General features: G+C 45.2%; 1 protein-coding gene across 8 annotated transcripts in view; it reads left to right on the forward strand.

Moving 5' to 3' along the window:
- SLC10A7 (solute carrier family 10 member 7) overlaps positions 1–20,532 on the forward strand; it is a 126,651-nt gene that overhangs the window by 76,283 nt on the left and 29,836 nt on the right. For 7 of the 8 annotated variants that reach the window (XM_064149453.1, XM_064149461.1, XM_064149454.1 and 4 more), the window contains 2 exons: positions 9,076–9,111; positions 14,645–14,728. In XM_064149453.1, the coding sequence (XP_064005523.1) occupies positions 9,076–9,111; positions 14,645–14,728 (120 nt within the window). The remainder of the gene's footprint in view (positions 1–9,075; positions 9,112–14,644; positions 14,729–20,532) is intronic. The other variant, XM_064149455.1, reaches the window with a different exon arrangement.

Genomic DNA, 20,532 nt, shown 5'->3' on the forward strand with positions numbered 1-20,532 from the left:
TGTAATGGGCAGGAGTGTTGTGCCAATGTTCTAGTGGGAGGTGTCCCTGCCTATGGCAAGGGGTTGGAACTGGATGATCTTTGAGGTCCCCTCCAACTTAAACCATTCTATGATTATATGAAGTTGTTATTTTCTTCCATATGTCAAAGAGGGGTTGCACAGTGGTTTATATTTGCACTGTTTGAGGTTCTTGGCTTGAAGAAAAATGAGGGAGGGAGGAGTTGCTTTAAACATCAAGTTCATGCTAAAAAATGTTCATGTATTGGTGGTGTGTTTATGCAGAAACTGTTCTACTTAAATAGCTTTCGGTTACAAGGAAACCCATAGAATGAAATTAAGTAGAATGACTTTTGGTAACTTCTCATTTCTGTAGCATTTGTCATAGGTCTTCTCTCAGGTTTCTGTAATTTTCCCCTTACGCTTCTGTTTTCTTTCCTGCAGCTGATTATCATGGCAGAAGTTAATTTGCAGTTCAGCCAATTCAAAGCTGATTGTGTTATGATACTTCTTAAGCTTTCCGTAACATAAAACACTGAGTGCTAGAGGGTGATGAAGTCCAGCTCACAAGGGAGGGCAGAAAAGGTTTACAGGGACTTTGCTGTGTCAGATCTCTGACCGCAGACATCACTGTTGTAATTGTTTTACATATAGAACCCTTTAGAGTAATGTCGGTGGAGAACATAAAAGCTGCTTTCTCTTCTTTTGGGAAGGAGCAATGAGAATCCATCCCGGTGGAAGAGGGGCGCTTGGTTGTTCCAAAAAGCAGAGCCTGTCAAAGCGGAGTGTTTGCTTAGTGTATCCCTTCATTTCTGTGGTGCTGATTTCTCCTGCTGTGACTCAGTACTCTTTTATGTATTTCAAAATCAACTCTGTGGCTAATTTAACAGTAGCACAACTGCTGCTTTAGGAGGTTCTTTTCCCTGGAAGGTCCCACAGCACCATCTAGTGTGCCATCGTTTCCTCTTGCCAGCTGGCTCTGGGACAGCGGAGGTGCTGGCACGTATTGCTGGTAGTGTCTTCATCCACTTAAAATTAGGATTTGCTGGTTACTCGACATAGATCCAAATACAGGAGAAACTGAGATAGCCTGTGACTTTCTTCTGCAGGAAAAGGGACTTTAAAGTCAGGTGCAAAAAGAACTTTTTTGGTGAAATACATGTTACTGCATCTCTGCTTCCTGCCTACTGAATTAGAGAGAAACTGTGGCGCATCCTGGATGCTGCACCGAGCCTGCACTTCACCTACACCCCAAATTACAAGATTGGGCCAAAGCGATTCTTGCAGAGACAAGGGAGCTCTCGTGGGTGGGGATGATTAAGTCCTCTCCTCCCTTTTATGCCTCCCATAGGGCAGGTCCATCTAGCAGCACTGTATAAATTCAGTTCCCATGCTGACATACAGAGTAGTGATCATGTTCTCTGCTGGCACCACTGAGAAATAAATCAGAATATGAACAGATGATGGTTTATGGAGCTGAAACTAGAGGAACCCTTGTGTGTATGAGGAAGTTTCAGAAGGTTCTTATTGAGATGGGAGGTAAATGGGAAGAAGGTGGTCTTCAGGCCAGCAAGAGCAACTGAAGTGGAAATGGGAAGCAATTGGAGCTACAGGCTCAGCAATATCACTGAATGCACTGAACATGTTGCACAAGAGAGAGATTTGCTGAAGGGGTTGACAAGACTTGAATGTGTTGCATGAGAGAGAGAACAAAAGGTTGCAGGAGTTACAAGTTGGAGTGGGAGATTTGTTTTAATCCCATCCCAGATACATGAGCAAAGGCTCACCACAGTCTCCTTTGGTCTCACACAGTGCAGTAGCAGGAGGTTGCAGCACTTGGGATGCATGGCCAGAAGCAATTCGCTCAGCAGCAGACTCCCACCCCCACCTATTGTAGGCTATTCCACGCTCTGCCAGACAGCTCCCATCTAAGCGAATTCCATTCAGATGTTCTTAAATTATTATTGCTAATATAGATCATGAGGCATCAGGATATCTGATGGAAGCACTGATTCCCAACTCAGAGGTGCTTGTGTTCAGGCATCATTCCAGAGACTATACCACGATTACTTGCAAAGCCCCAAGGAGTTCTTGCAGTTGCTTTGAAACTTTAGGGCCTTTACTGCTGTGTGCTTAACTGCTGTGTTGCTGAGTAAGAGGGAAATTCCTGGCGTGTTGAAGATGCCCTCTGCTGGGAAGCCAGGCAAATGAGGCTTCTGTGGAATTTTACCTTTTGGAAATACTCTTTTCATGCTCTTGGATTAACTCTCAGTCCAATACTGGATCCTGACCCCTCAACCTTACTGAAAAAAATGCTTTCTCCTCTTGGTTTTATTCTTTTTACTCAACCTGTGCTAAGTGTAGTAGTGTTACTGCCACTAGTGCAGGCCACTTCATTCCCTGGTTTCTAGGCTTTGTTGTGTTGGAAGAACCAAATTGTGTCTGCCTGCATTCCTCTTGATTCCATTTGGATGTCATAGTTCTGTAAAATGCGTGAGGGGAACATGTGCTACCAGTAATCACTAAGAATAGTGGAAATGCTTTTGCTCTCTACCTATTACCTGATGCTAGTCTGACTTTTAATGGTTGCTTCACTTTGTTCTGTCTCGTTCTGCATTTCCCTTCACACAGAATGGGTCACTAGGTTGACACAACAGAGCAAAGGTGGTACAATGGCTGGAACAACTCACAGATTACTGTGCATGGTCTCTTAGTTGGTATGAGATCTGGTTTGTTTTGTCCTTGCTGATAAAGCAAAAGCCATTTTGATACAGCACTTCTAATTTTGCAGCTTTGTGGTTAAAACCCAGTGTTGGCCTCATTGGATGAGTTGCAGTTGCAGTTGTGGTACTTATAGCTGAATTAGGCTTCTGTGGCATTGTCTTTGCAATTTTGTGTTGCACTTCATTGCCTCAATGTTGTCCAGGGTTTAGGAGTTTAACAGAGCTATGTGAATTTAACTTCATGCTCGTCTCCAGATCTGCTCAGGTTTTCCTTTTGTTCATTGTGGAGAGGATGGATGCATTTAGCCTCAGCAAAAGCATAAATTCCTAAGCCTTTGTTACTTTGCAGCCCTACTTCTTAAGACAGATCTGATGTGACTTTGGCTAAGGGGTTTTCCTCTAGTAATTGGCACCTGAGTGTCACACTGGTGACCTGTAAGAATGAAGAAAAATCGCACGGGCAATCTGTGGTAAAGGAAAGGAAGGAAAGTTCACATGTGTTTCATGCCTCATTACAATAATCCTTACTCCTCTTTGGCCATGTGTCCCTCTGGATCTGTGCCCACCTTCCTTTCACTATTTGCATAATTTCTTAATGATTTGCCATCAGAGTTTCAAATCCATTGTTACTTCCTTTTGCTGTCAGATCTGGCAGCCAGTTACATGTGTTGATTCTCCATACTCCCTTGGAGAATGAACACCTTTAAATATCTGCTCTTCAGCGATGTTGTGCTGGATGCAACCTATGGAAAACCTCCCAACATCTTTACCTCTACGAGGCAAAAGACAACTGAATGGATCTCCAAGCACATCCTCGCCATTGAAGTGTATCCCTGCGCATGCTTGCTCACACAAACCTGTATTTAAACTCTCCTGATCGAGACCCATTTCATGATTTTTACTGTAAAAAGCAATGTGTTCACAGGCACCTGACTCTCCAGCCTGCTATGCTGTATCAGTGGCTCGGGTCAGGCTGAGGTGTTTTTTTTCCCCTTCCCTTTCCACTAAAATCATTGAGATATATTCAGTTAGTCTTTCACATCAGAGGTGTAAATGGATTGCTTGGAAGTTTTTCTGCCGATAGCAAACGGCAGTCACTTTACAACTTCGACTCCATTGTGGGCAGCAGTTGGAAAGCTTAACACTCCACCCGGTCTTTGAAGATGCTAAAACTGTGTAATGACCTTGCATCCTCAAGGGCAGCTGCTCCGCTTCTGCTGGAAGTGCTAATCTACAATCTGTTTATCTCCATACACTGTATTTGACAGCACTGAAAAGCAAGGCAGGGAGAAGCCTAGTCAAATTTAGTTACTTTTTCCTCTCTGATGGTTAGTGTCCAGTGCACTTAGAAACGGTAGTCTTTAGATGAATTCTTATCTTCCTTTGTGCTATTCAGCCTGCCATAGGCTTAGAAAGCAGACACGCTGCCAGGATCAGGATGTGCTCATCGCTGTGAAGCCTCCAGCTCTGTGCATGGGCTGGACTGGGACTAGCAGCTCTCTTCTTCCACCTTTTCCTTTATTCCAACTGAATCAAATTGTACTTTTGCCTTCAGCACCTAAGTAGTCCTCTGTGTTTTTTTTTTTTTTTTTTTGTCCTTAGCCTTTATATTCAGTGTGCTTTAGATTAGTGGGTATGAGTTGAGGTGCATCACATAATGCTTGTGAGCATATCGAGGAGCAGTTGTTTGCCATAGAGGTGATACATTGAAGTGAGGCAGTGGGTGCAGGGGAAGGTAATGCCTTCTGTTCAATCACAGAATGGTTTAGGTTGGAAGGGAACTCAAGGATCATCCACTTCCAACCCCTTCCCATAGACAGGGACACCTCCCACTATAACAGATCGCTCAAGACTCCATCCAACCTGGCGCTGAACACCTCCAGGCAGGGAGCATCCACAGGATCCCTGGGCAACCTGTGCCAGTGTCTCACCACCCTCACTGCAAAGAACCCCTTCCTAACATCTAGTTTGAATCTCCCCTCTACCAGTTTAAACCCATTACCTCTTGTCCTGTCATTGCAAGACCTTGTAAATCATCCCTCCCCAGCCTTCCTGTAGCCCCCTCCAGATACTGGAAGACCACTGTAAGGTCTCCTCAAAGCCTTCTCTTCTCCACACTGCTCTTGCTGCAGCCCAGCACAGGGTTGCTGTCTGGGCTGCACTCACACTGCAGGCTCATGGTGAACTTTTCATCAGCCCAGACCCCCAGCTGCTCTCAGCCATTCCCCACCCAGTCTAGAGTTGTGCTTGGGATTTTGCCCACCCAGGTGCAGGACCTTACACTTGACCTTGTTGAATGTCATGAGGTTGGCCTGGGCACACCTCTGCAGCCTGTCCAGCTCCCTCTGGATGGGTCCCTGCCCTCTAGCAAGTCAACTGTGCCTCACAACTTGGTGCCATCTGCAAACTTGCTGAGAGCGCACTGATTCCTCTGTCCATATCACTGACAAAGATATCAAACAGCACTGGTGCCAGCACTGACCCCTGAGGGACGGCATTTGGCACCGGTGCATGATTTACATGACCATAGTCATGTAAATCCTTCTTCAGACCTGGAACAGAAACCTGAAGAGAAAGGCTTTTGCACAGAAAAGCACAGCAGTTTTTCCAGGTAACACAGAAATGGCCTCTAGGTGCCACAAGTTGTTTGGTTTTTTCCCCAGTCCCATCAGCAGGTCTGCTGAGAAAGGCTCCCTCCCTAACAGATCTTGCCTCACTTGCCCCTGCAAACCATCACAGTCACCACAGCTCCACTGACTGAAAATAACCCTTTGGTTTTCATGTAATCCCTGTGGCTTCCCAAAGCGGCGCTCCCTATCCAAATGGAACACTCACATCGGATTGCTCTGATTCAGCAACAGCATCTATTTTTTAATGTGAACTTGGCTGTCCTGTCAGGTGATTGTCTGGCTTCCCAGGGAACTGCAGCTGTGCTGGAAACGGGCAAAATTCAACCTCCCAAATCCTTTCCGTGAGGAGGCAACTGGAAACTTGGGTTATTAAGATTCCCAGGCTTAATGGCAAACTTTTATAAAGGATTGCTAGAATCGACCTTTTGAGTGCCAGATTTTCACCAAGCTCAGTCAGGAATCTGTTTATGATGTGTAGCAGGATGCTCTTCCTCTTTGCTTACAGAAACGTGAAGCAGTGCTAATGTCACAGAGGGAGCATTTCTTTTTGTAACACACTGAGTTAGTAGTGGCTGTTGTCCTGCTAACTGGGGAGTTTGGTGGCCCTTGGGGGGTTAGTGGCTTTGAGCATCCTTCACCAGGATGTGTCTCTTTCAGCTATTCTCAGACTGTGTTTAGAAGACTAAAAGTCCCAAACTTGCTCCCATCCATCTAAAAGGATGTCTTCTAATAACAGGATGAGGGCTTTAAACTGGCAGAGGGGAGATTCCAACTAGGAAAGGCTTCTTTGCTGTGAGGGTGGTGAGACACTGGCACAGGTTGCCCAGGGAGGTGTTCAAGGCCATTTTGGATGGGACCTTGAGGGATCTGTTCTAGTGGGAGGTGTCTGCCTACGGCAGGGGGTTGGAACTGGCTGAGCTTTGAGGTCCCTACCAACTTAAAGCATTCTAAGTGTTCCTGTGTGATCTGGCATAGGTGATCCTGCTCTGGCAGGGGATTGGACTAGAGGATCTTTCAGGGTCCCTTTCAGCCTCTAACATTCTGTGATTCTGTAATTAATATTACCAAGCTCTCTATTTAGAGACCTTTGAAAGATTTCCACAAGGTAAATTCAGGGTTTGCAGCACTGAGATACCAGGGAGTTGTTCAGAAAATTGCCATTGCTGACCTCTGGGAAATACTTTTTTTTTCTTCTGTTCTTCTGATAAAAAACTGGGTTCATACAAGTATTTCAAGTGGCAAGAGACAGAAGAGCTACTGACTTGGTGTGAGTTAGCAGTTGCTTTTTGCTCTCACTAACCTCTCACAGACAGGAGATTTTAGCAATCATTTCTGATCATGATGTTTGAAAGCTTTTTGTATGTTTGTTCTGGTTTATCTTCTTGGGGATAACCAAATACTATTTCTTGAACAAGTTGGAGTAGCTTCGTGGAAAAACTTGAGGAGGTTTCACATGGAGGCTTCTTAAAGTCCTTACATTTAGCATTATGGATGGACTTGATCTTAAGGGTCTTATCACACCTAAATGATTCTATCAGTCTATTTCTTCCTCTGCAGCTGCTCTGCTCACAGACCTATATTTCTTCATAACTGTTATCTGCATTTTGGTCTAGCCCTCCCTGTAAACAGAGAGTGACTCCCTGAAGCAATTCTTACTGCTTCTACTTTTTCTAGTCTTTTATGATCTATCTCAGCTGTGGCATTTGCAAAAAGATAAATGATTATGGATAGGTAGGCTATGGGGCACTCAGACATGGCATATATTATTTATTTTAAAATATGTTTTGAAATTCTGCAGAGCCTTCAAGTTGCAGAGCTTAACTGTTGCCTTCTCAGTCCTCCTTCTCTGCTGTCCTTTGTGGCGTGGACTTGTTGCCTTTTGGTGTCAGAGCCCAGTGGGAGCTTTCTGTGCCTAAAAGGCTGTCCACTTCTTGTGGACCCAGAAAGCAACTGTAAAACTGGTCATAGAAGGTTCTGAAAGACTGAAGTAAAGCTGAGTAAGTCGAGGTGAAATAAAAAGCAGGGGGGAACTGCTTTGTTCTGTTCAATTGCTTTTCACTTGGAGCTGAAAATGAACAGCAAATAATCATAGATCCATAGAATGGTTCAGGTTGGAAGGGACCTCAAAGCTCAGCCAGTTCCAACCCCCTGCCATAGTCAGGGACACCTCCCACTAGAGCAGATCCCTCAAGGCCTCGTCCAGCCTGGCCTTGAACACCTCCAGGGAGGTTGTGGAGCACAGAAGCACCCAATGTGATCAAAGATCCACAACCTCCCTGGGCAACCTGTGCCAGTGTCTCACCACCCCCACTGTAAAGAAGCCTTTCCTAACATCTATTTTCAGTCTCCCCTCTGCCAGTTAAAAGCCCTCATCCTGTCATTACAAGACCTCCTTTTAGATGGATGGGAGCAAGTTTTGGAATTTTAGTCCTTTACACACAGTCTGTGAACAGCTGAAAGTGACACATCTGGGTGAAAGATAGTCTTGGCTTAGCAAAATTCTGAGCCAGCTTTGTGAATTAGCATGCATTAAATGATGGAATCATTTTATTGAGCAGTAATAAAATATTGAAGTCAGCTGGAAGGCTGATGGGGAATTGCTGTTTGCAGCTATGAAACTGATGCATGTCAAGTTAACTCCCAGCCTGGACAACTCATTTTCAGATCCGCTCTCGTGGTACTTGAAATCCTCTATTTTGTCCAGTCATCAGCTTTAAACCTGTTCCTTGTCAGTGAAGACAACAAATCTTTCTGCTTGCGTCTGCCTGGGGGACGTGGGAGGCTGAGGTGGTCTTGTGTGATTAAATTAGATGAAAGGCTTGCCTTCTACCAGCGAGAGGCTAATCAAGTGAAATGAGTGCTGAGATCTCGGCTCCTTTCCGTGGGGAGTATCAGTTTACATTACACAGCCACGACACCCAATTCATCACGGTTGAGGCAGCTTCTGCTCGGAAGGGGACCTGGGACTGCATAGCATGGGGACTTGATCACAAGTCACCCCTGAAGGAGCGAAGTTAAGATAGAGCACAGTGAGAGGAGAGCTGGAATATGTTTGTTTCTAAATGGATAATCGGGGGGGGTTGTGTGTGAGGTCTTTGAGAGTATAGAGGGACTTGGGGGCAAAGTGGGGGAAGTTTGTGTTGGATGCTTTGTGCTGAGTACAGGTTGTAAACTGATCAGCATACAGCTGTTAGTGAATGGGCAGAGGAAAGAGCAAAGATGAACTCGTGGTTATTTAATTCCTGTGATCTAGCTGGGGAGGTTACTTAATTTCTGTGATCTGGTTGGGGAGGTTACTTAATTTCTGTGATCTGGTTGGGGAGGTTATTTAATTTCTGTGATCTAGTTGGGGAGGTTACTTAATTTCTGTGATCTGGTTGGGGAGGTTATTTAATTTCTGTGATCTAGTTGGGGAGGTTACTTAATTTCTGTGATCTGGTTGGGGAGGTTATTTAATTTCTGTGATCTAGTTGGGGAGGTTACTTAATTTCTGTGATCTGGTTGGGGAGGTTACTTAATTTCTGTGGTCTGGTTGGAGAGGTTATTTCATTTCTGTGATCTAGTTGGTTGGGCTGGCTGACCTCTAGAGGTCCCTTCCAAGCCAGTGCACTCGGTGTTTCTGTGATTGATTGTTGAGTAACGTTTGTGTGTTTCTGTGCACTGAGGAGCCAATGAATATTCTGCTTCCTGACTAACAGACTCTTTTATTTATTTATTTATTTCAGGGCATTGTTATAACTCCACTTCTGCTGCTGCTGTTCGTAAGTATCTTGATGTTAAGATCTCTTTTCCTGGGCAATCTCTCACCTTTAGCTACTGACAGTATTGTTTAAAATACTATGTATGATATTATGATATCCTTTACAATACCATTTAAAATAGAAACTTGAGTGCTTCTGCAATGCTTTAATACAGGCCAGAAAAATCTTCCTTGTTATTTGAATAAGTTGCCTCCCCCTAGTGTGTTCCAGTGAGTGCAAGCACTGCCTGAACTTCATTCTAAGAGGCTGAGACTTCAGCTTTTGGTTTTGCACGCTGACAGCTCTCCCCCCTGCCGCATTGCACTGAGTTTGGGTGCTCTATGTAGCCAAAAGAGATTTTCTGTAGGAACTGAAATGCTGAGGAATCATCTACCTTTCCTTTCAAAGGATAAAGTTCTTACCTTTGGTGACTTGATGGACAAATAACAAGAAGTTCTGTCCCATAAACTGCAGTTTTCACTCTTACTGCCAAGAAGAGGTGGTAATATTTAGTGTGCTAGAACCAGAAAGCAAAGCATCTGCCTCTACTCTTTCTAGCCCTGGAGACACTTGTATGAGAAGTGTGTAAGCTGCACAGGAATTGTTGTGTGGTTTGTAACATGACTCAGAGCTGTTCTTCTGGAGGAAAATACACACATGAATTATTTTTTCATCAGAGTGATAAGCAAACTAGCCTGGGGCTGGGGGTGTAACAAAAGCTGCGTTTTTTTGTCACAAAGCCCAAAACCCGAGGTCTTCTCTTTGGGTATATAAATATTTAAAACTCTTTGAGGTCGTTGCTGGGGAGTTGACATGTGAAGAGCAGCTGCCATGCAGCCTTGCAGCAGATCTTGCTAAAATCCACCGTGTCTGAAGGTTCAGTTTACCCAGTGGTGGGTGGTTAGGATGTGAACTGTCCCTGCTCCCCTCGGTGCTCTGTTCCAGTTCCCTGGCAGTCTGTGTTCTGTACTGCTGAAACTTTTTATTTTCTCATGACCTTCCCTAATTTTGTGTGGATTTCCTTGATAGATCTGGGCAGCACAGCAAGTAGTGGATTCAGCCACACAGTCTGCTTGTTTACAGCCTGCTGCTTGGTCATTTCATGTGGTACTGTGTAGTTCCTGTGGAGCAAGAAACACTGACCAGTGCTTTCCTGGCTGCCTTTTCTGGACCATTCATTAGAACATTCATGAGTCAGGCAGCTCAGTGCTTAGCTGTTGGGAGTTGAATGTGATCTTTCACTCTGTGATTCTGTGCTCCACAACCTCCCTGGACAACCTGTGCCAGTGTCTCACCACCCTCACTGCAAACAACCCTTTCCTAATATCTAGTTTCAATCTCCCCTCTGCCAGTTCAAACCCATTACCCCTTGCCCTGTCATTACAAGACCTTGTCAGTAGTCCCTCCCCAGCCTTCCTGTGGCCCCCTTCAGACATTGAAAGGCCACTTCAAGGTCTCATCAAAAGCCTTCTCTTCTCCAGGCTGCAGAGCCCAAACTCTTGTAGCCTGTCCTCATAGCAGAGCTGCTGCAGCCCTCTGAGCATCTTTGTGGCCCTCCTCTGGACTGGCTCCACCAGTTCCATGTCCTGCTTGTGTTGGGGCCTCCAAATTCCTGAAGTTAAAGGCTTTCCCCTGTATTCACAATTCTTAAATGAAAACATTTTGAGAGCTGTTGATAGTTCTCAGCTTTGTGCCAAGTCCTCTCCAGCCCCGTGTATTTCAGGGAGTTTTTTTTACTGAAAGAGCTGTCTCTACGTTTTTATTTTTCCAGATAGGATTTCTACACACTCTGCTTTGGCTTTCCTCTCAAGCACTTGGCAAATGAGAGTTGATACCAGTCAAATGAGTCGTTAAATATGCAAATATTTTAGTAGCTGGAAAGCCTTGGACGTTAATAAGGAAGTTGCAGCTAATGGATTTCACTAGTATGTGACAAAAGGCTGATTACCGTGGAGGGGGGGAGGGAGGGGAAGCAGCACAGTGCATTAGCTGGTAGCAGATCAACTCAGCCATGTGGAAGATCTAAAGTGCATCATTATTTCTACCTGGTTATTTACCTCACTGTTTCCTTTCTCTTTAATGATTGGGAGGGTAAAATTCTCTGCCAAAGAGAATCCAAAGCCTTTGTAATTAACCAGAACTTTCTGATAACTGCTGTGAAATATTTGCTTAATAATTTTATTCTCTTTTCAAATACAGCTTTTATGGCTTTGTTAAATAAATTGGCTACAAATAGCAGTCAGAGGCCCTCCCACTTCCTAACACACAAAATATTGTAAAGCTATCTAGGTAGAAGACTCTAAATGATGAAATGTTTCTGTGCAGGACTCTCTTCACACTGGAGGTGTTAAAAAAACATGTGGACATGGCACTTCAGGGCATGGTTTAGTGGGTATGGTGGTGTTGGGTTTACAGCTGGCCTTGATGATCCTAGAGGTCTTTTCCAGCCTTCAGGATGCTATGATTCTATTTTATATAGATGTGATGTTCTATAAGCCTTGAAAGTCTGTAGTGTGCAAGAGCTTCTTGTTTGTGCACCACCCTTGTGTACCTCTGAGAGGAGACTGAGGGAGCTGGGGGTGTGCAGCCTGCAGAAGAGGAGGCTCAGGGCAGACCTCACTGCTGTCTACAGCTCCCTGAAGGGAGGCTGTAGCCAGGTGGGGTTGGTCTCTTCTGCCCGGCAAGCAGCAACAGAAGAAGGGGACACAGTCTCAAGTTGTGGCAGGGCAGGTCTAGGCTGGATGTTAGGAGGAAGTTGTTGTCAGAGAGAGTGATTGGCATTGGAATGGGCTGCCCAGGGAGGTGGTGGAGTTGCCGTCCCCAAGAAAAGCACATGTGATGAGTGGCTGGGGCACTTAGTGCCATGGTCTGGTTGATTGTCTAGGGCTGGCTGCTAGGTTGGGCTGGATGAGCTTGGAGGTCTCTTCCAACCTGTTTGATTCTGTGATTTATTCTATGATACCTCTGAGGGGAATTTGGGAATGCTGGTTCCAGGAGAGCCATGCTAATGGGCATTTCAGAGAGATTTTTGTGTTGGCTCTCAAGATCGTTGTGCTGTGGTCAAGAGGAAGTGTAGCTCTGATATATTTCTGATTTAAGAATAGCTCTGGTTATTTTTATAGCTCTGTAAAAGGCTTTAAAATCAACAAGTCTGTTTGGATTGGCTTGGTATGGAATGTGCCACGGGGGAACCCAGAATGGCATTAGGCATCTGTGCTCACTTAGACAAGGGAACCCCAAAATACAGAGTCAGGGAAAGAAATGAAATCAGTGTGGGTGGACAGATTGCCAGGCTTTCCTTTTCCATATTTCTAATGATGAAATTTTGATGTATTTGGGTTTGGGTTTTTTTGGCTCAGATTTGGAGAGCACATCCAAACAGCCACGTTTTGTGTTGTTTTGTGAAGCTGTGCAGAGCGTCCTGGCATGCAGACTGCTTGCTTGGATTTTACTCCTCTGTGACTCAGGCAGATTTTAAAGTACTAAAAATCTTTGCTTTCACTTGAGAAAGCTTCCTTGAATCCATAGCAAGTAATGCTCTCAGCTCCTCAGCACCTAGCAAAAAAAGAAGTCCAAATACAGTCTGAAAAAACACTGGACCTTTTAAAATTTCAGCAGCTCCTTACCAGAGGAGGCCATGAGTGGCATGATGGAGTTTTCTGTTCCACTTTCTGCCAGGAATCATGCAGAGACTCGTTCCCATCTGCCTCTTGGGAATGGGGTAGCTGTAGTGCCTGACTCCAGGTACTCACGTGGATGGTCTGAATCTTCCCCTGCAAGCCTTTACTTTTCCCTTCTGACTCCCTGGGAAATTTGGTCTATTTACTCTTTGTGCTCTCCATTGCAACCTGCTTGCAGGACAAAACTTTGAGCAATTATCTCATCTTTAGGTCCCCTCCAACTGTCTTCACATTGGAGGGGCTGAGGATGAGATGCTGTAATTTATGAGTTCTCTCATTGTTTTGTGGAACTTTCAGGTGAAGTGCAAAGCAAAACTCCTGTGGATTTGTGAAATCCTCAGTGTTGTGTCATTTACCCTCATCATGAAGCAAAGGGCTGTCTGTGGAAGCTTTGCTAATGCTGGTTTAGACTTCTTACTCTGTATTTCTTTTGTGCATGCTCTGTTGATGTTAGAGATGTGTTAAATTACGTTTAATGAAAATTTCCAGTGACCTGGCATAAAAGAAGTCCAGTCAGACTGTAAGAGACACTGCCTACTTGCCTAAGCATTCTGAACTAAGTTGTGAAAATCCCACTGACTCTGGTTCTTCACCTCTGTTACCTGCATCTTAAACACTTTTAGCATACACAGTCATTACTAAAGAGATGACCTGTTTGAAGACTAAGCCTGTCTCGGTGGGAAAATAGTTCCATGCTTTCGGTGGCTCTCTTTGACATCACTGAAATAAAAAGTGTGGATGTTTTCACTATTTTTCTGTTGTGTTTGTGGAAATAACCACACCAGGTTTTGTTGCTTGGAGTTTGTATCAGTGGTAAGGTTAGCTGAGCTAATTGTTTAGTTAAGATTCGCAGAATCACAGAATTAACCAGATTGGAAGAAACCTCTAGGATCATCCAGTCCAACCTATCACCTAACCCTTCTGATTAACTAAACCATGGCGCTAAATGCAGGTGCCTCACCCAGACTCCTCTTAAACACCTTCAGGGATGGTGACTCCACCTCACTGGGCAACCCATTCCAATGCCAGTCACTCTCTCTGGGTAGAACTTCCTCCTAATTTCCAGCCTAAAGCTGGAGACTGTGTCCCCTTGTTCTGTCACCGGGTGCCTGGCAGCAGAGCCCAACCCCACCTGGCTACAGCCTCCCTTCAGGGAGCTGTAGGCAGCAATGAGCTCTGCCCTGAGCCTCCTCTTCTGCAGGCTGCACACCCCCAGCTCCCTCAGCCTCTCCTCACAGGTCTGTGCCCCAGCCCCCTCACCAGCCTTGATGCCCTTCTTTGGACACTTCCAAGCACCTCAACATCTTTCTTAAACTGAAGAGCCCAGAACTGGACACAGTACTCAAGGTGTGGCCTGACCAGCTCTGAGTACAGGGCAGAAGGACTACCCTGGCTCTGCTAGCCACATTATTCCTGATCCAAGCCACAATGCCATTGGCTTTCCTGGCCACCTGGGCACACTGCTGGCCCATCCTCAGTCAGCTGTCAACTGGCACCCCCAGGTCCCTCTCTGCCTGTCTGAAACTTTTAGACTATCACCTTACAAATGCTTATTTAACTTACTTGCTATAGATGTGTGGCAGGGTTTCAGCTAAATGAACATCGATGGAACTGTTACCTTAGGTTATAAAATAATCAACCAGAAATCCTTTCTCTTTTGTCATTGTGGAATAGCAAAGGTTTAATTGGGGTCTGATATTTAAACACATGTGCAGATGTAACAATGCAACCTGTGCAGATCTGCTTCTAGGTTGATGCTCACCCTGCCAAGTTTTTGTGTAAGAGAAAATGCATCCCAGTGTGTGATAGCTCTGTATGAAATGTGCAGATACCAAGAGGAAGTGCAGTGTTAATGGTATGTTTTTATTTTGTAGCTTGGATCGTCCTCCTCTGTGCCTTTTCCATCTATCTTCTCGCAGCTGTTTATGACCGTTGTAGTCCCCCTTGTTATTGGACAGGTATGTCTTTTAAATATACACTCTTATTTAAAGCAATAAGATAAAGAGAGCTCTCTTAAACACAGACTGCCAACCTGATAAGCTGCCACAGAGGAACAGCCTCAGGATAGCGAAGTCTAATATCAGAGAAAAGATGCTGCAGTGCTCCCTGGAGCCACATTGATCTTTGTTGAGATTGAGCATCTGTCCCTCAGTACCACAAACATACGCTGCTGCTGCAGAGCAAGGAGGGACTTGGTGAACATAAAGTGGGAAAAACGGCAGCCCAGACTGGGAAAAATTCCAGCCCCATACAAATGAGCTTGGAGAATACCACATAGTCCTTTTGTCATGTGCCCTTTTTCTGGATGATGAAGGAAGTCCTCCCTGTGTAGTATCTACTACTAATTATGGGAATAAAAAAAGCTCTCAACATTAAAAAACATACAAGAGCTAAGCAGTCAGGAGTTGAGAAATCATAAAATGAAGGCTGCTGAAGGCTTTTTGCCTATGTTTTACAGGAAAGGCTTTAATTGCACAGTTGCAAACTATTCTTTCTGCCTGACTCCTCTATCATTTATTACAGTGGACGGAGAGTATTCATGGAACGAGCAGCTGTTCAATATTTCATTTTATCCTCATTGTTCATATTGTACCACAAGGCCTTATCCTTTGCGGCGTGTGATAGAAATCTTTCACTGGATGTAAAGATATTAATGGCAGTGTAGGGCCTTCTGTGACACTTATCTCTCTTGTGTGTTTTCACAGATGTTAATATTAGTTTTTTTCCTTCCCACTTCATGGTCAGGAATTGCTTTATTAAGACCAGAAGTTATCAGAAGCATCCACTGTTCTAAGACCCCCAAATACCTGAAGCCTAATTCTTATGTACTTCTAAGTATTCATTGTTCTCAGGCACTCAGAATGCACAAAGGGAGTATCAGTAGTTCGTTCCCATGGGTTATTGTTGCTGATTCTAGCAACCAGTTTGGCTCTGGGTTCAGCTGGCACTTGAATTCTGTCAGTCTAAAGCAGACTTTGAAATGGAAAGCGTGGTTAAAATGCAGGCAAATGAAAGTGGAGTCTCTAAAAGAGCACCTTGGAGAATGTTAAGCTTGTCTGTCACTGCCTGTGCTCTGCAGTCTTGCTTCAAGCTGTAAGGGCACATTTCGAAGCTGGCATGTACTGGAACTTGCCTGACTCACAGAGAAGTTAGTTTCTGACATAGTCAAACAACCCTGTTAAAGCCTGGTAAGATGAGCATGAGAACACACAGTAGTGACCAGCATCAGTACCTGTGTAACCTGGTTGCAGCAATGCCATGTGGAAAACAGACATAACCTCTGTGTCCCTTAAGCCTACTGAATTAGTCATGTGCTTCAAGCTAAATGCCAACGAATATGCTTATTAATTAGGACTACAGAGGCTTGCTGATGAGCCTACCTGCATATCACAGTCTTACCTTGCTAAAATTAAATTATCTCCACTAAAAGAGGATGAACGAAAGGACTTAAACTACCCTGAAAGATCTCCAACCCAGAACCTGTTAGCTAGAAGCCTTGGTTGGAAGTTTGTAGGAAGAAAATAGCATGCTGATATCTTTACTGATAGTGAACTCACTCCCCTGGTCCAGATCATCAGTAAGTTTGCAGATGACACCAAGCTAGGAGCAGCTGTGGAGCTGTTGGAGGGTAGGAGAGCCCTGAAGAGGGACCTTGCCAGGCTGGATGGGTAGGCAGAGGCCAATGGGATGACACTGAACAAGACTAAGTGCAGGGTTCTACACTTTGGCCACAATGATTCCAAATAGTGCTGCAGCCTGGGGACAGAGTGGCTGAGAGTAGCCAGGCAGAGAGGGACCTGGGGGTGCTGGGAGAGAGGAGCTGAAGATGAGGCAGCAGTGTGCCTAGGTGGGCAGCAGAACCAATGGCATCCTGGGCTGGCTCAGGAGAATTGTGGGCAGCAGGAACAGGGAGGTTCTTCTGCCCCTGTGCTCAGCACTGTTCAGGCCACCCCTTGAGTGCTGTGTCCAGTTCTGGGCTCCTCAATTCAAGAGAGATGTTGAGGTACTGCAACATGTCCAGAGAAGGGCAGCAAGGCTGGGGAGGTGCCTGGAGCACAGCCCTGTGAGGAGAGGCTGAGGGAGCTGGGGGTGTGCAGCCTGCAGAAGAGGAGGGTCAGGGCAGAGCTCATTGCTGCCTACAGCTCCCTGAAGGGAGGCTGTAGCCAGATGGGGTTGGGCTCTTCTGCCAGGCAACCAGCAACAGAAGAGTCTCAAGTTGTGTCAGGGGAGGTCTAGGTTGGATGTTGGGAGGAAGTTCCTGGCAGAGAGAGTGATTGGCATTGGAATGGGCTGCCCAAGGAGGTGGTGGATTCACCATCCCTGAAGGTGTTGAAGCCAAGCCTGGCTGGGGCACTTAGTGCCATGGTCTGGTTGCTTGGCTAGGGCTGGGTGCTAGGTTGGACTGGCTGAGCTTGGAGGTCTCTTCCAACCTGCTTGATTCTAGGATTCTATGTGATCAGATCTGGCAATGGAGTAACCTACAGGAATGGGGAATCAGCAGTCTGTGCTGCCATGGAGGAGGACCGAAGATGATGGCAGATTGCTAGACAAAGTGATGGCAAAATTTCAAGAGGGCCTTCATTTCTATACATGGCATTGGTGCTTTGGAGTGGTGCTTGGGAGATTGCTCTGGCAGCCAGCTGCTGGAGTGGAGGAGTTTTATCACTGCATGAAGTAATAAGGCTAAGTTACATGGACTGAGCAGTAAGCACAAGAAATAAGTGCTCTGAATAAGTTCAAGTTAGATGGTAGGAAAAAATTCTTTACTGAAAGAGTGGCCAAGCATTGAGACAGGCAGCCCAGGGAGGTGTGGAATCACCATCCCCGGGGTGTTCAAAAACCATATGGATGTGTCACCTTGCCCTTCAGACAGGGGCGGCATGGATACAGTCCCATTAGAAGGGAAGTTTTGCATTCAGTTCCTGTCCCACTGCTTGTTGGCTGCTGAGCTGTTGCACAACACAGCACAGCAATATAATCTTGCCTTGTGAATCACTAGTTGCTCACTTTGGGACTCCAGATGCTTTAAGAGATAATGGCCCATAATTCGGGTATCACCATTTCACAGTTACTTCTCGTTTATCATTTCATGCCCACAGTGTTAATTCCTTGCCGTGCACAGGCTCGCTCTTCTGGGGGGTCGCTCCCTGCTGCTGTTACTTGGTAGCAAAGAGCTTGATGGGAATAAAACAGGCTTGAACCTGCGTGCTTGGAGGATTGCTTCTCTTCAGCCTCCCTAGATCAGCTGCGATCAAGAGGCTTTCCTCTTGATCCACAGCAGTGTAAAACAGAGGCGGCTGCTTGAAGGAAGCATTCTCCAAGGGCTTTATTTTCCTTTACAAAAATCTTGCCTCTGGGAAAACCTGTGTTGCCTAAACGCTGACTTCCTGAGCAGGCTGCAGAGCCGGCTCTTGGAGCAGCCCCTGGGATATCAGCAAAGCAGATGAGAAGGTGCTTTTACTTTGGTTTTGTTTTCTTTGGGATTTCTTGTTTGCTTTATGGCAAAAAATATCAGGAGTTTTGGTTGCTTGGCTGACTTGTCAGAATTTTTTATGATGGCTGGGAGAAAGTTGTCAGGGTAGAGTAGTTGCTGCTGCTTTTCCACTGTTTCTCAAACCATTTTTAAGTGTGACAAGACTGCTGTGAGCAGGAGTCAAACACGTTTTGCTAGCTAACAATGAAATGTGTAAGAGGCTGCAGGCTGCTCAGGTGGGGGCTGCTGTTTGCTGGGCACAGAGAGAGCTGTTATAGGAGAAGGATTTGTTATCAGAAGAGTACTGAGTCTTACAAGATCGCTGCTGACAGAGGATCTTCACTAGGAGGAATTGCTCTGTTCTTCAGCAAAGCTGTGCAACTTGCCTGAGCCTAAAAACTTCATTATCTACACATGTGGTTTGCTATTTGCCAGCCTGACGATACTCAGACCAGAACTGATGTTGTAATACTGCATTTGGAATTACAGAGTAATGAGTAAGATCTGTCTGACAAGGTCCTGAGAGGAGACATGATCTATAGTGTCAGGGTGTGAGTTAGTGGCCATGGTGGTGTTGGGTTGCCAGTTGGCCTTGGTGATCTTAGAGGTCTTTTCCAACCTTAAGGATTCTCTGATTCTGTTCTATACAGATGTGATGCTCTGTAAGGTCTGTGGTGTGTAAGAGCTGCTTGATTGTGCAGCACCCTTTGTGTACCTCTGAGGGGGATTTGGGAATGCTTGTTCCAGGAGAGCCATGCTCATGGGCATTTGAGAGAGATTTTTGCTTTTGCTCTGGCAGCTTGAAGTTCTGATGATCTTTTTACCCTGGGTGGAAAAGTCCTGATGAATATCACTGCTCCTGAGCTGCTGTGGTTTTGCTCAGGTTACTCTTTCCTTGTCTGTAGATGCTGGCAATGCTCCTAGACAGCAAAACGTAAGGCTTTCAGAAGTGTCCAGGCAGTTCTCTGTGACCAGTTGTGAGATTTGGCTGAAGATTGTTGTTTCTTTCCTCATTTTTTTTCCCCCCTTCTAAAGTGACAGATGAGAGGAACAGTGAAACCCGGTGCAATATTTCCTTTCCCCTTCTTGCAGACTTTCTCCATTCTCTACACCTAAGTGCTTGTGACAGACTTTTATTTTATGTTTTATATTAAAGAGCGATTTATGATTAAATGTTAATGAAATAGAATTTTCACTGTGCTTTCATTATATTCTACTAGTTTGAACATTTTTCAAAGCAGCACACCAAAACCCACTGTTTTCTATGAATAAATAATAAAAAGCTTGTCTGTACATTATCATTCATGCATTCTCCAGTTGCTCCGTTGGTAATTTGTCTGCCAGCGTAAAGTGGGCACTTCACATGAAACAGACCTTAACTAAAGCTCAAATTAATGTTATGGTTCTGAGCAGTTCTCCTTCTCAAATCTATAAAATGAAGGCAGTTGTACAGCAGTCTAGTCACACAGACACACAAAACTGTGATGTCCTACAAGTGAAGGATTTCAAGTGCCTTCTGCACCATTGCCCAAAATGTTCCAGAGGAGCCCTATCAGCGCCTGGGAGGTGTGCTTGTAAACACAGCTCTGAAATGATGCTTACAAGTTTTAAGTGGAGTTGAAACTAAAAAGCTCTGCAGTGTATTCAATTTCAAAGAAAGAGAAAGGGAAACGTAGGTGGAAGCTGCTAGGGAATGGGAGGTTGTGTTCTCCTAAGCCTGCTGTGTGTTTACTGGGAGGGGAGACAATAGTTAAAGAAACTGTTCTATAAAGGGAACAGTGTCAAATCCTTTCCTTTTTGTGACTTAAATCCACATGGAAGTAGCCCTACTTTCTCTTCAAAGTCCAGAGGAGCTGCAGGGAGGAGGAGTGGTACCCTGGGAGAGGAGTGCTTCTAGAAGCTTGTTGCAGAAAACGGAGATGGCAGATAAACAGCCTTCAGACCACAGCTGGCTCCCTTCTGAGGCCCGGCGCAGAGAGGGAACAGAACCTTTGTCTCCACAAAAATGCAGCAGATGAGGGAAACCTGCACCATTGCTGCAGCCTGCCCTTACCTTTCTGTCATCTCCCACCTGCTTGTAAGCTTTCAAAGAAACAGTTGTGAATTACCCCAAAATCCAGAAGTTAATTTTGCAAATGGCCTCGTGTGGGTTTTCTAAAGCATGCTTTGAAGGCTTCTGCATGTCAGGAGCTACCTCTGGGGAGTAAACTGACTGACAACAGAGTGAGATACTTTTAAGAGAGTTTAGTAAGCTGAGGAAAGAAAACGAGATGCTTGTTCAAAAGATTT

The sequence above is a fragment of the Pogoniulus pusillus genome, chromosome 10 (genome assembly GCF_015220805.1).
Source record: "Pogoniulus pusillus isolate bPogPus1 chromosome 10, bPogPus1.pri, whole genome shotgun sequence".
NCBI classification, from domain to species: domain Eukaryota; kingdom Metazoa; phylum Chordata; class Aves; order Piciformes; family Lybiidae; genus Pogoniulus; species Pogoniulus pusillus.